This window comes from Hevea brasiliensis, chromosome 11, assembly GCF_030052815.1.
Source record: "Hevea brasiliensis isolate MT/VB/25A 57/8 chromosome 11, ASM3005281v1, whole genome shotgun sequence".
Classification (NCBI taxonomy): Eukaryota; Viridiplantae; Streptophyta; class Magnoliopsida; order Malpighiales; family Euphorbiaceae; genus Hevea; species Hevea brasiliensis.
The window spans coordinates 1,582,532-1,596,470 of NC_079503.1; the positions used below are offsets into that span (position 1 = coordinate 1,582,532).

The 13,939-nt window shown below is 28.5% G+C and overlaps 1 protein-coding gene across 1 annotated transcript; it reads left to right on the forward strand.

Annotated features, from left to right (window-relative positions):
• Nucleotides 1-2,308: 2,308 nt before the first annotated feature.
• On the forward strand, nucleotides 2,309-6,981 carry LOC110643197 (uncharacterized). Its single transcript, XM_021795467.2, has 9 exons — nucleotides 2,309-2,707; nucleotides 3,085-3,281; nucleotides 3,985-4,166; nucleotides 4,250-4,534; nucleotides 4,634-4,692; nucleotides 4,783-4,819; nucleotides 4,948-5,019; nucleotides 5,813-6,137; nucleotides 6,334-6,981. The coding sequence occupies exons 1-9, from the start codon at nucleotides 2,578-2,580 to the stop codon at nucleotides 6,715-6,717; spliced, it is 1,671 nt and encodes a 556-aa protein (XP_021651159.2). The 5' UTR covers nucleotides 2,309-2,577; the 3' UTR covers nucleotides 6,718-6,981.
• The last annotated feature ends 6,958 nt before the right edge of the window (nucleotides 6,982-13,939 follow it).

The window sequence follows — 13,939 nt, forward strand, 5'->3', positions numbered from 1 at the left end:
ATTGTCAATTAAAATTGTAATTTTATGTATTGTCATATTAATTAAAGATTCCAATTTTTGACAATAAAATCGCTATTCCATTTGATGGTTACGGCAGCGCATCGGAAAGGGTGAATTTTTTTGGCATATGAGAATTCCCATTAATTTAAAAGCAAAGCAAAAATTTCATACTAAAATAAAATTGTTATATTTTATGAAATTAGAGTAATAATATTATAAATCAGTTTAAAGCACAATTAAAATCACACAAAAAATTATACTCATAATAAAAATGTAAATAAATAATAATTTACAATACTCTCGGTTTATTTGAAATTATTCATTAATTTTTATTTTAAAAAATAATTTTAAAATAAATATTTATATGTTTACTTATTACAATAAATAAATATAAGATGACAAGTTGTACACAAAAAAAGAACTCATATGTATTCCTCAAACTAAATATATGAAAAATAAATAAATTAGTGTAGGGGGAGAAGAGAGAGAGAAATAAAAATGTAATATGAAGATAATAGGAAAGCTCTAAAAACTTCACCATCTTCTCTCTATGCTTCTAAAATCTGTATTATGAGAAGCGGAGAAAGAACTTAAATTATCATTAAAAGAAATAAATTTTAAGCATTTCATGCCTTTTTAAATTTTGATATATTATAATACATGTTTAAAAAAAATATCATTTCAATTAATATTTTCATAAATAATCTGATACACTCTGAAACATCTATTTGATTGACAATTTTATGTATGCCCGACACATGCTAATTTTGATACGGTATTGCCAGTTAATTGATTTGATAAAATATTTTAAAAACACATTATTTAAATAATCAATTCTACATATACTCATTGTAACAAAGAGTGTTTGGGCAAAAAATTATTATGGCCCTTGACGTTGTGCTAATGGACTTTTTTTTTTTTATTTAAATATAGATCTACCACGGCTAATCAACATCTTACTGACTAAAAAAGGCCCATCTTAGCATACTCTTTCATCACGAGGAGCCCACAAAAAATTTATGAAAAGAAAAAAGGGAGAATATGCTGAAATTATAGATAATCGAAATAATTTATTTATTATTATTATCGAGAAAAATAAAAATTTAAATATATCAATTAAAAAAATTAAGAATAATATTATTTTAAATTTAATATTAATTCAATTTTAATGATTAAAATTTTTAACTTTTTAAGAGAAATTGTTTTTTTTTTAATTTGAAATCCAACTAAATATTTTAAATTTAAATTTAATTTAAATCAAACTTTAATTTAATTTAATTTAATTTAATTTAATAATTTATCATTTTAATTTAGATTTTAAAATACCAGGGCCACCTATTCCCACATCCCCAGAGCCGAACTCCTACCAAAGGCACTGCGTGAGCGAGTTCAGTGTGTACGCCTGACTAAACGGTGATGGAATGGCCGACATGCTACCTAGTTTTGCAGTAACCTTTTTGACTTTTGAGTCGATTTTTTTAATTTTCCTAGTGAAAATAAAATCAGGTATAAAGAAGAAGGCGGGAAATGGAACCACTGAAGGCCAAGAAAATTGCCGGAAATTGTGGCGAATATGCAAACTCTATGTTTGAAGGAATAACGAAGCATGGAACAGCCAAAAGGGCTGGATGATACATCGGGGAACGCGTCACTACGATCTCTTTTTAGGGGCCTATCCAGTTGTTTTCCACTTTCCTGCAACTCCCATGGCCATTCCCTTGTTGGCCATCTACTGTGACCCCATAGTCTTTGATGATTTTGCAGCTGCACCTCCACGGAAAGGGAATATCATTTTATACACTTATCATAATTTCCCCACAATCATTTCTCTCTGTCCCTTGCTTTCTTTGAATTTCAGATTTTTTTAGAGTATCAACACCTAAATTTATAACCTACACTTGGCAGTCTGTTCATTCTGAATCCATATCTATTCATTAATTCAAGAGGATTGAAATTAGATTTAAATTCTTTCAATTTTAATTAATTAATCGGTTTTTGATTGAATTCAAGATCAATTTCAGTAAGATTAACTTGCATAGATTTTAAACGCCAAGCCCAACTTTTTATAATAAATTATTTATATTCACATATATATGATATAATGTTTAAAGCAAGCTTCTCTACATAGGAGTGTAACGTGATTTCAGTGGAAAAGATGAATTTGCTCTCACTATTTTGAAAGTTTACCCAATTAAAATTTGCACCACAGAATCAGATGGGGGTACAATTTTGACTTGATTGCAACCAAGTTTAACTAGGACAAAGTTTCTTGTGGCCTATAAGGGAAATTGCATTATTATTTTTTATTTCTATTAATTTTATTTTACATATTTTGTATTTTTCATGTATTTATGAGTGTAAACTACTGTGTCTTGAACGAAACAAGAATTTACGAGTAATGCACTTTGCAGGCCATTGGTAAAAATGTACTGCGGTTCTCTTCTTTCACTTGCTGGATACAGTTCTCGTACAAGTCTCTTTATACTCTCTCTCCCTCTCTCTCTTCCCCTCAAAAGCTAAAGAAAACTCCGTGAAGAAACAAGCAAAGCTCACTTTCTTCCTTACACTATCTGTGTCATGATGTTGTGTCGCAGGCTGCTCTCACTTTCTCTTCTCCTCACCTTTCTTTTCTTTTCTTCTTCAACTTTCTTGCCCTTCTCACATGGTGCTTCTCATATTTACTCCTTCCATGCTCTACCCCCTGCTGGTATACTTTCTTTTTTTCTTTTTGGTTTAATGCTTACTTAACCTGTGTTTGGTTTCCAAGAAAATGTAGTGGAAAAGAAAGTTTTTTTTTTCCATAAAGGAAATATATTTTTACATTTCCAGTGTCTGCATTTTCTGTCGTGGGTTCTCATTCCAATGTACCTGTTAGAACTTGTTGCTCTAATTAATGCGAGTTTTCATGTTTCTTGGAATACTAAACAGCGTTAACATAAGCTTGAAAATTAATTTTTTCCCTCAAATTTCTAAGTTACCAAACACAAGAATAGAAAATTTAATGGTCTGCTAATGGCTGGTATTTTAGAAGGAAATCGCATGGCATATAGTTGTTCACTTTCTTGCTGATCTTCCAACTAACAGGTAAGGAAAATGAAGCAAAGCTTGATTTGGAGTTCTCGTGGGGGACTAGGAGGTCTGTTGTGGAGGCACCTCTTAGTGAACCCGTTGAGAGCTCAACACTTGTGCTAGCTCCAAGGAGGACTTACAGAAAAGACCCTTTAGATGGGTTCAAAAGGTACACTGGAGGATGGAATATCAGTAACCGCCATTACTGGGCTGTAAGTTTATCAATCCCATCAGGAACCATCTTTTCTCTTTTGGGTACTTTTATTTTGTAATATGGTTGTGATAAATGTGTAGTGCTTGAGCTTCTCCCTTAATTTCCACTCGGCAATTTAGGAATCTGACACATAGATGGGAAAAGAAGTAAATTGATCAATAATATGGTTAGGATAATGCTTTAGAAATTAGGGTTATGAAAACTCAAATGTCTTCTCTCTCTCTCTCTCTATCTCTCTTGTTCAAGGAAGTACTAAAGTGTCAAAATTTTATGAAAAAGGTTCAAGTTACTTTGGGCCTTACTTCATTGATAACTACATTTTAGTTCTGATTAAGACAACTACATTTTAGTTCTGATTAAGACATCTTTTTATCTTTTGATTCAAAAAAGAAAAGACATCTTTTTATCTTTATGTAAATGATTGTTATTATGTGCTACACTATAATGTCTAGAACTAGAAAGATATAATCTTTTTTGGTTATATGATGCAGGTTAATCAAAATATAATCATATCACTGATTAGTTATTTACAGAAACATGAATGATAAATCTTATATTAATACGAGCACAAGTAATTTTAATCAAATTTTCTCAACTGGGTTTGCCTTATTTTGAATTAAGCACACTCCAACGTTTTAGTTTTAACTTTTCAGATTTGTTTGGGATTTCTCTGGTAACTCTTGAGTTCTGTTTGAATGCAGTCTGTAGGATTTACTGCAGTTCCCCTGTTTGCTATAGCTGCAGTCTGGTTCATGGGCTTTGGGTTGTGCTTGCTTCTTTTCTGCCTCTGTTATTTCTGCTGTGGAAAGAAGTCTTATGGCTACTCTCCAATAGCTTATGCTCTTTCTCTTATTTTCCTCATCGTCTTCAGCATTGGTGCTATGTAAATCCTTCTCTCTCTCTCTATCTCCCTTGCACACTTTCATGTCCACAAAGGCATACTAATGTCTCATTCTGTGGTTACAGCATTGGGTGTGTGATTCTATATACTGGTCAGGGAAAATTTCACAGAAGCTCAACTGAAACTTTGGAGTATGTTGTGAATCAGGCAGATACTACTGTTCAGAAATTAAAGGATGTGTCAAACTTTCTTGCTTCAGCCAAGCTAACTGCAGTTGATAAAGTTTATCTACCTTCCAATGTCCAAACTGATATTGATCAGATCGAAACCAGAATTAATTCTTCCACTAGCATCCTTGCTGATCGAACAGTAGAGAATTCGGGTGACATACGTGATCTCTTGGATTCTGTGTAAGTGAAGGACACTTAGACTTAGTCCATATGCTTCAGTAGTTTAGTGCTTGACAAACATACTTCAGTCATAAAATGAATGTGTTACTATTTATGCAGGAGACTGGCACTCATTGTTGTTGCTGGTATTATGCTTCTCTTGACATTCCTTGGATTCTGTAAGCCCCTTTCAATTTGCTTGATAAACTTTCAGTTTATGAGATGCCATGTAGAACTCCGATATTAATGTATGGATTTTTGTTCTACAGTATTTTCAATTTTCGGCATCCAATTGCTAGTGTACATGTAAGTGAGATAAGTGATATTTCAGACTTCAATCTTTGTGATCCTAGTTTAGTATTCTCCTTTTTTTTTTTTTTGCATTTGATTGTGACATTTTTTTAAATGCATTGCTTTTTATGAAATTATTGCAGCTTGGTTATTGTTGGATGGATACTTGTTGCTGGAACATTTATATTATGTGGTACATTCCTTCTTCTCCACAAGTAAGTCTTCTGCTGTATAAGCTTGCATAATAATCCAGATTTACATGTCTTATTCTTGTGCAAGTCTACTGGCTAAGAATGTCAACTTCTTTTCTTTCTACTGAACTAAAATTGTTTCTTAGGTCTTTGTGAATAGATTAAAACTCAATTAGATAGTATTACTTCTACATATGCTAAAAAAGATGGGAACAATATAATCCTATTCACAGTTCTGAAATTGAATTCTTGTTTGGTCTCCTTTCGAGAAAGAGATACTTGATTTGTAGAACAAACCATTATTTGTTCTACATAAGATATTTCAGAAGACTTGATTAGTTGAATTCATCTCTTTGTTTTCAGTTATCTCCACCTAGTAATGCAAATGCTTGATAGGCCAGTGTTCTGTTCCTTTTGATGTCAGATAGCAATTTCCTTCTCCCTATTCTCTGCTTTCTTTCCTTGTGCTTGCTTCCACATTAGCTCCGTCAGCTAGATGTCTGGTCTCTTCACTCCAAACCTGAACCTATTCTCTATAGTCTCTATATTTAAGGATCCCTAAAGGTGTTATCTGAATAAACAAAGAAATTGCAGGGCCTCTGCAGGCTTAAAATGCAGTGTTTGTGTTACATTGATTCATCTTTTTGGAGGATCTCATCTTGCCAATTAGAAATTCTTTTTTATCATTTTCTTCTTCTGTCCCTCTCCTTTCTGTAGTAAGTCATGCCAGTTCTCCTTAGTATGTTTATTTTATTGTTCTTTATAATTTATCACTGAACTTCTGTAATTGTTTTTTATCTTCTCTTACCCATGCTAGTGTGGCTGGAGACACTTGTGTTGCAATGAATCACTGGGTACAAAATCCCACTGCTCATACAGCTTTAGATGATATATTGCCCTGTGTGGACAGTGCAACTGCACAAGAGACCTTATTACGAAGCAAAGAAATCACTCTTCAATACGTTGATTTGATTAACTCAGTTATCACCAATGTTTCTAATATTAATTTCTCCCCCAACTTTCCATCAATGTACTTTAATCAATCTGGTCCATTGGTGCCGATACTCTGCAACCCATTTTACCATGACTTCACAGATCGACCTTGCAGCCCTGGTGAAGTGGATCTGAACAATGCAACACATGTAAGTAGTAATTAGTAAATGCTGGTACCATATAGAATTTTTCTTTTCTTTTTCTTGTTTTGGTTGAACTCAAACCTCAAATCTCTGGAGACGATTTCAATATTATTAAGTTTGAACAGAGCTCTTTCCTCCAATCTATGCAATTCTGCATAAAAGATGCAAGAGATGTTTAATATTGTTGGTTCATCTTCTACAGGCATGGCAGAGCTATGTATGTCAGGTTTCATCAACTGGTATATGCATCACAACAGGACGTTTGACCCCGGCCATATATGACCAAATGACGGCTGCAGTGAATTTATGCAATGGACTGGAAAATTATGGGCCTTTCTTGATTGAGCTAGAAGACTGCACATTTGTAAGGGAAACTTTCAGCGAAATATATAAGAACCACTGTCCCAGGCTGCAGCGATACACCAGGTGGATCTACGTTGGACTGGTGATGGTCTCTACTGCAGTTATGCTGTCTATTATCTTCTGGGTTATATATGGGAGAGAAAGGCGTCAGCGTCTATACACAAAGCAACTCCAAGCTGAATCAACCCAAGGAGTGGAAGAGGACAAGCAGTCCCAATCCTAAGAGAAAACTCAATACCTCTTCTTCTGCTGGCCTTCGTTGGTTGGAGAGTTTCTTTACGCTGGGTTTGGTTTGCGTTTTTGTATCTGTACATCGTGGTCTTTTTAATTTTTTACTTTGTCTGGTAGTGGGTGTGGAGATTTTTTTAAAGGTCAAGTTAGGAAGGTATGACATCAAAATATGTCAATTTATTAATTTGATGGATTATAAAAGTAAGAGTTGGATCCCTTGAAAAATATAATTATTATTTAATTATTTTTATTTTTAGATCTATTTTTATATTTATAGGATTTAAATTCATTTATATGATTGTCTATAAGAAATCACAGTTTTAACATATAATTTTCCCAAGAAGTGGCGATGCATTTTGATTTCCATTAAAAAAATAAAAATAAAAATAAAAATAAAAATTCTTATCACCCCTTCCGAATTTTTGCTACCAAATAAAATATTTATATTTGTAGTAGTAATAATCCAAATTTATTAATATTTAAAATTTTGAATTCATTCAAGCTTGACAAAACTTATTTTCGAATATTTAATGTCATTTCAAATATAATTATTATTATTTAAAAAATATTAAATTTATTTAATTTTATAAAATTTAATTAATAATTTATATAAATATTATTTTTTATTAATAATTTATATTTTAAAATTTTGATAATTATATAAAATATTTATATTTTATTTTATTTAAAATAAAATATATAAAAATTTATAATATTATTATAAAAATATATTTATATTTAATTAAATATTTATATAAATAAATTTAAAAAATAAATATTCAAAATGTAAAATTCGAATTCGTTATAAATATTATTTCTCAAATCAAAACATAATTATATACTATCAAAATTCATTTTATTAAAGTTTGATCAGATTGGGTATCAATACAAATGATCCATTGCCATCCCTATGTTTATGATCTTAAATATTTAAAAAAAAAAAAGTCAATTTTCAGTAATATTTCAAGAAGAAATCAAACATAAATGAATCTGCAACTTACATCCATCTCAAAAGTCTGATGAGAATAATATCAATAAATTTTAGTTTAAAAATGTTTAGAGTCTATATATGACAAGAATTTATTCAGTGTAACTATTATATATATATATATAATAAATACTTTTTTACGTAAAATTTATTATTTATAACTATAAAATAACAAGTTGAAATCAAATAATTAAAAAAAAAATAAGAATAATATTTTATCGGCAGCAGCCTCGTTCATAACATGAATAACCTTGTTAAGCCATGATTAAAAGTTAAAATAAAATTTAATTAAAATAAAGCTAAAAGGATCATGAATTGGCTTTGGCTGCAACTGCAAGTGCGGCCTTTGCTGGAGTCAAGGGACGGAGTTCTAGATGTGGTAAACCAAATCTCATTGACTTTTTACATGGAAGTTTATTAGTGGAGAAAAGTAATATTGTTAATTGACCAAATCAATTATTATTTTGCATAATAATACTTCAAAAATAAATCCCATTAATCAAAATCTACTTGTATTTCTTTATTATTTATTCAAATATTCAATCCTTGTTTAAAATTTCAAGTAAACTTGAAGTAATTGCTATTTTACTGTTTTATTTTTTTTACTATTTTACTTCTCTTTCATAACCTCATTTTGATAAATAAATAAATAAATATATATATTCACAAATTAATTTAATACATTTAAAATAAAAAATTTTAAATATTTTGAATAAAAATAAATCTAATTAATAAAAAATAATTATCATCATTATTAATTAAAGTTACATAAAAAATAAATACAAATATAATAAGAAATAACCTGATTGATTTTGCTTTATTTTTAAAGTACATAAAATAGAATATTCATCTTTATACTGATAAAGGTAAAGAGCTATTTAATATTATATAATTCATTAATTATTAGTTAATTGATTATGTCTCTATTAAATTAAAATATAGTCCATGTGTATTGATGAGAATTTAACCCCATCAAAAATTGAGAAAAAATAGCAGAATTGGCTTTTTTTTTTTTTTAATGTGCACCAATTGCCATTTTAACTCAATTGAATTAAAAAATAATCATAATGATAATTTATTGACTCTTGGTGGGTTAGGGGACCTACTTTTCATCACCCTCTCTATTATGTTTAATTGGGGGGTCCATTTTATAGGCTGCCCTTTGTGACTAAAATTACCAAGTTTAGGTCCAAATTCCACATCTTTAGACCAAATGGGCTTTTATATCTTTAAGAAAATCAACCACTTTAGAAATTAATGTGCCAATCCATTCATCATTTATTTGTCTTTCAAATTGGAAACAACCATCTCCCACTTCAATTCAAAGTAAGGCTCCATTTGTACTATGAAAAATATTTTTTTATATTTTTTTTATTGATTATAACACTTAATAAAATAATTAATTAAAAATATTAAAAATAAATATTTTTTATATAAATTATTTTTTTAAACAAATATAGCGTTTAATATTTTAATTAATTTAATCAAAACACTACATCTATTATTTATAATGTTCAGTGACATATTATTTATAATAATATTTAAAGGTTGATGGAGTAATTTATGAAAAATTATCATTCTCAATTTTTAGAAATTGAAAGCACATTTTGACTAAAATTAATAAAATGATACCTTTATTTTTATATTTAACAATTAATCCATCAATTATTTTCACCGAGTACTTTTATTTTAAATTATTATATAAATGATTAAATTATTAATAATTAATATCTAACAACTAATAGCTAATAAAATAATTAATTACTACTAAAATAATTAACAATTACTAAAATAATTAATATTACTAAACAAAACCTTGATTTTTCATAATTTATTATATGAATTTGTCATGATGATAGAAGAATTTATTTTATCCAAAAAATCTCCTATTTAATGAAATAGTCACTTTACCCTCGTCAATATGCAATTGGAATGCTTTATTAAAAGCCTCAAATGTGATGTGAATAGCTTGACGATGAAGCATATTGGAATTGGAATAGTAGATAAGCACATAATAGAGAGGGGACTTCCAAGAAAAGATAACATGAGAATGCACTTTGCCTTAATTTGGGGGCCAAAATGGTGGCCCCCCATTAGGTTAGTGCTCTAATCCAACAATTAGCCCTTCTCCCACCACATTGATAATCCATGTTTCCCTCCTAACCAACCATTCTTAATTTTCCCAACTACTACCCATGTGAGTGTTACACTCTCTCTTCCTACCTGCAATGCAATTTTTTTCTCCACATATCATCCAATCAATAACAATATTACCGATAATTCATTCATTACGAATTCAAAATATATTATATCAAGTGAAATTTATATATAAAATAAATAAATTTAATATATTTATATCTTAAATTTATAATTAATTGGTTGTATATAATTTTGTCATACCCTTATTAATGTAATTATTATAAAATTTATTAAATATATTTTTAAATAAAATTATAATAAATACATTATATATTAAAATACATTAGTTACACCCATATTATAATTAAAAATCTAAACCCACAATGCAATATAAAAGGATGAGAATTGTCAAGATTGTTGTATTTTTTTAGCTTTCTTTGTGTGACTTTGAGCCATCTATTTATGTCAATTCATACACTTTAATTTTTTTTTTAAATAAAATGATAAATTGAGAACATAAATAATGCTTAGAATCAAACTGCTACCTAATCCCTTCTTGTTTTACTACAATTTTTATCAATTAATTTTTCTTAATATTCGAATGAATGACATTTTCATAGCCTTAACTATTTAAGATTATATTATGTGTTAATTATTTCCGTGACATAAAAACAAAGAGGTGGATTCAAAAGATATACAAAATTTCATAAAGAGTTCATCTGGATTGTGATTGGAAAAATAAAATTATATTTTTTGAAAAAAATTATTATTTTAAATATCATTAAAAAATTAATTATTTTTTTGAATTTTTAACTTTTAAATATAATAAATTCAAGTCTAAATCACTTTTTAATATTTTAAATTAATATTTTTTAAATTTATAACTTAATACCAATAAGTCATTACACTCTCAAAGAGAAAATTCAATATTTGAAGAATTCTTTTTTTTTTTTTTTTTTGCTAAATAATAATGGACACACGCATTCGAGTTCAGTGCTGGGAGAATTCATCGTTGGGAAGCTGAGGGATTCTTGTACTTTAATCCTCCTATACAGCAAGTTGCTTACAATAAAATGGAGGTCAATGTAATGATCAATCATTTTCAATTATTACACCTTATTGTATAAAAAAATATCTGCTATGCGTGACATTAAAGAATTAGGAGCCAACATCACCATTACAGCTGTCATGTTCCCATCAGCTTTTCCTAATTTACCTTGGAGTTTTCCACAGTTAATATCTTATGAGCATCCACCTTCTATTTAATGGCCGTATTATATATGTTCCCAGGTAAGGCTTACTTAATGACCTATAATTGATCTTTCGATATTTCACATCGAATATAAATTATGCATGTAAAATATTTATAAAAGATAAAAAATTTTAATAAAATTTGATTTTATCAATATGTCAAGTTCTATTTTTAAGTGCTATGTGTGTGCATTCTTTTTTTGATAAAAAAAAAAAGAAAATCTCAAGAGGTAAGTCGAGTGAGTATCTCAGTGCGATTCTAATTGAAGTTCGCGAGTGATGAGCATGCCTAAAGACCGGTTTTTCAGGATCTCATATCGAATATGTGATATACGTACGTGGCGCTTATATAAAATGATGAATTTTAATAAAATAATTTTATCAAGATATCAAATTTTATCCTTTGAAAGTTGTGTGTATGGGTTCTTTCTTCAACAAAAAATGACCTATAGCTTAATTAATAGTCCTGATGCTAAACTCTTTGTAAATCCCAAAGGAAATGCATATAAATTTGAAGTAAACTAAAATTTTGAAGTGCTAAAAAATAAAGGAGAGAGAGAGAGAGAGAGAGGCTGACCCAGAAGAAAGTTTGACTAGGGCACCGTGTCTGACCGAAGACCATTCTAAATTAAAACACAAATAATAGAACAGTTGACACAACAATTACGGATCAAATGGGAGGAAGTCCAGGTCCATTGCTTTAATGCCAAAACCAGCGTGCTGTGGGATTGAACATTTAAATTAGTCCAACAAATCAGCCACCCAACTCCTTGCACCTTGTCTTGCTGGAAAAACGGAATTAATTATACTTAATATTACTAAATATGTACTTTATAAGCTAGCAGCCACTTTTTTTTATTAGTTTACTAAATACATTATTTTTAGTTTACTAAATACATTAATTCAGTCTTTACCAGTTAAATCAAAAACTCCTTAAATATTATTTTTATAAATTTTAAATAAATAATTATTGAAAGGTAAAAAATAATTAATAGTATAAAATTATTTTTATACATTTTTATCTTTTGTGTTTAAATTTTATACGATAATTAAGAAAATAATTAGATAATTTATTTTTATAGAAACATACTAGTCCCATCTAATCACTCATGGTATAAATATTTATTATATTTAGTAAAGATAAAAGTATAAAATTAAAAATAAAATAATTAATACTTATTGATTTTGTAAATGCGATAAATAATTTTAGATAAAAGAAAAACTCAGATATAATAAATAAAAAAGGAAAAGGTAGTAGTTAATAGTGTTTGGTATGAGTTTAATATGCAAAAGCTTAAATAAAATATTAATTATTAAAATTTATGAACCCAGTAATCAATTCTCTCATGGCATACAAACAATAACAATGGAAGTTTAAAAAGTTATAAAATCAATAAATACTCATTAAATTCATACCAAACACTCTCTAATACTTGATTAGATGATTAATAATTATAGGTTTACAATGTCATCCACATTAAAAAATAATAATAACAATATTATAGTAATATTAGTCAATATCTCTAACGAGACATAAATATAATAGTTAAAAGTATATCACTCATTAAATAAAATCAAACATTTGATTTTTTTTTATTTTTTAAATTTGATTTAACTTAAAATTGAATTAGCTAATTTTAATATAATTTAATAGCAATTTTAATAGATTTTAATTCAATTTTAGCATCAATTTAAACCGATCTTGTTCTGTTGCGGTTCTAATTTTAAACCAGCTATTGACTGGTTCTACATTATAGACAGAATAAATTCACGTTGTTCGCCAAAAATGAATTTTGTGGTCTCTGCCGTTTTAGATGGTCAAATGGAACACTTGCATTCAGATTTAAAAAGCCTCAAGCTAGTTTCTTTTTTTTTTTTTTTTCTGAAATAATCATATCCTCTCTTTATTGTATACAATTTTTAGATTTATAGACTACTAATGAAGAACACATTGCATTATAGAGTGTAGGTCAGTCACAATTTGATTCACTTTCATTATGTTTTGATTAAATTCAAAAATTAATTTTTTTTAATTTAAATTTCATTTAAAATTAATTTTTTATAGAAATTTAAATTTGATTTTTAATTAATTAAAATTAATCAATATTAATTTAATTTAATTTTCGATTTGAATCCATATTTAGCATTGTTACTATGGTTCACCTTTTCCCCACCATCTCCCCAAAATTTGGTGGCTTCACACAATACGGCAGTCCAAAAAGAAAAGTTGTATTGAAGTTCTAAATTTAGAGATCTATGATTTGTTACGTTATATATATTTAATATTATAAAAGAAAATTTTCTGTTATTAATTAAATTATATTGAAATTCAGATACTAATTTTTAAGGACAATTGAAAAAAAATAATTTCGTTATTATTTTGATTTATAAAATAAAATATTTTTTTATTATTAAAAATAATTATTAATAAAATAAAATGTAATTTAATTTTAACAAAATTATTATTATTATTAAAGCCCTAGTTTAGGCAATAGAAAAGCAGAAGAGAATGGCAGTTTGTAATTGCATACCTGCAAATGCCACATTTTCGTATTTCGACCGTTTCCAAGACACCTTACACGTGGTATCTATTCCGTCTACTCAGAACAGCTGTCAGATGAACGGCCGCTTCTTTCGTCTCCTTGTGCAGTCCGCATCACATCACACCAGCCGTTGGATCAGAATCCCAATGCCTTAACCCCATCCTGTAGTCAGACCGACCGTGTAATAACCATGGTTAAATTAACCAACAACACGTCCGCAACATGATAACCCCTACAATATCCCGTTATTTACCACCCTACCCTTATATCTCCAATCTATAAATCAAGCCCTC

Bases quoted from the DNA above. Each gene is read 5' to 3' on its own strand.
- LOC110643197 (XM_021795467.2), top strand. From the start codon at position 2,578: ATGATGTTGTGTCGCAGGCTGCTCTCACTTTCTCTTCTCCTCACCTTT. The intron at 5,020-5,812 runs GTAAGTCTTCTG...TACCCATGCTAG, and splicing joins ACATTCCTTCTTCTCCACAA to TGTGGCTGGAGACACTTGTG. The intron at 6,138-6,333 runs GTAAGTAGTAAT...CATCTTCTACAG, and splicing joins ATCTGAACAATGCAACACAT to GCATGGCAGAGCTATGTATG.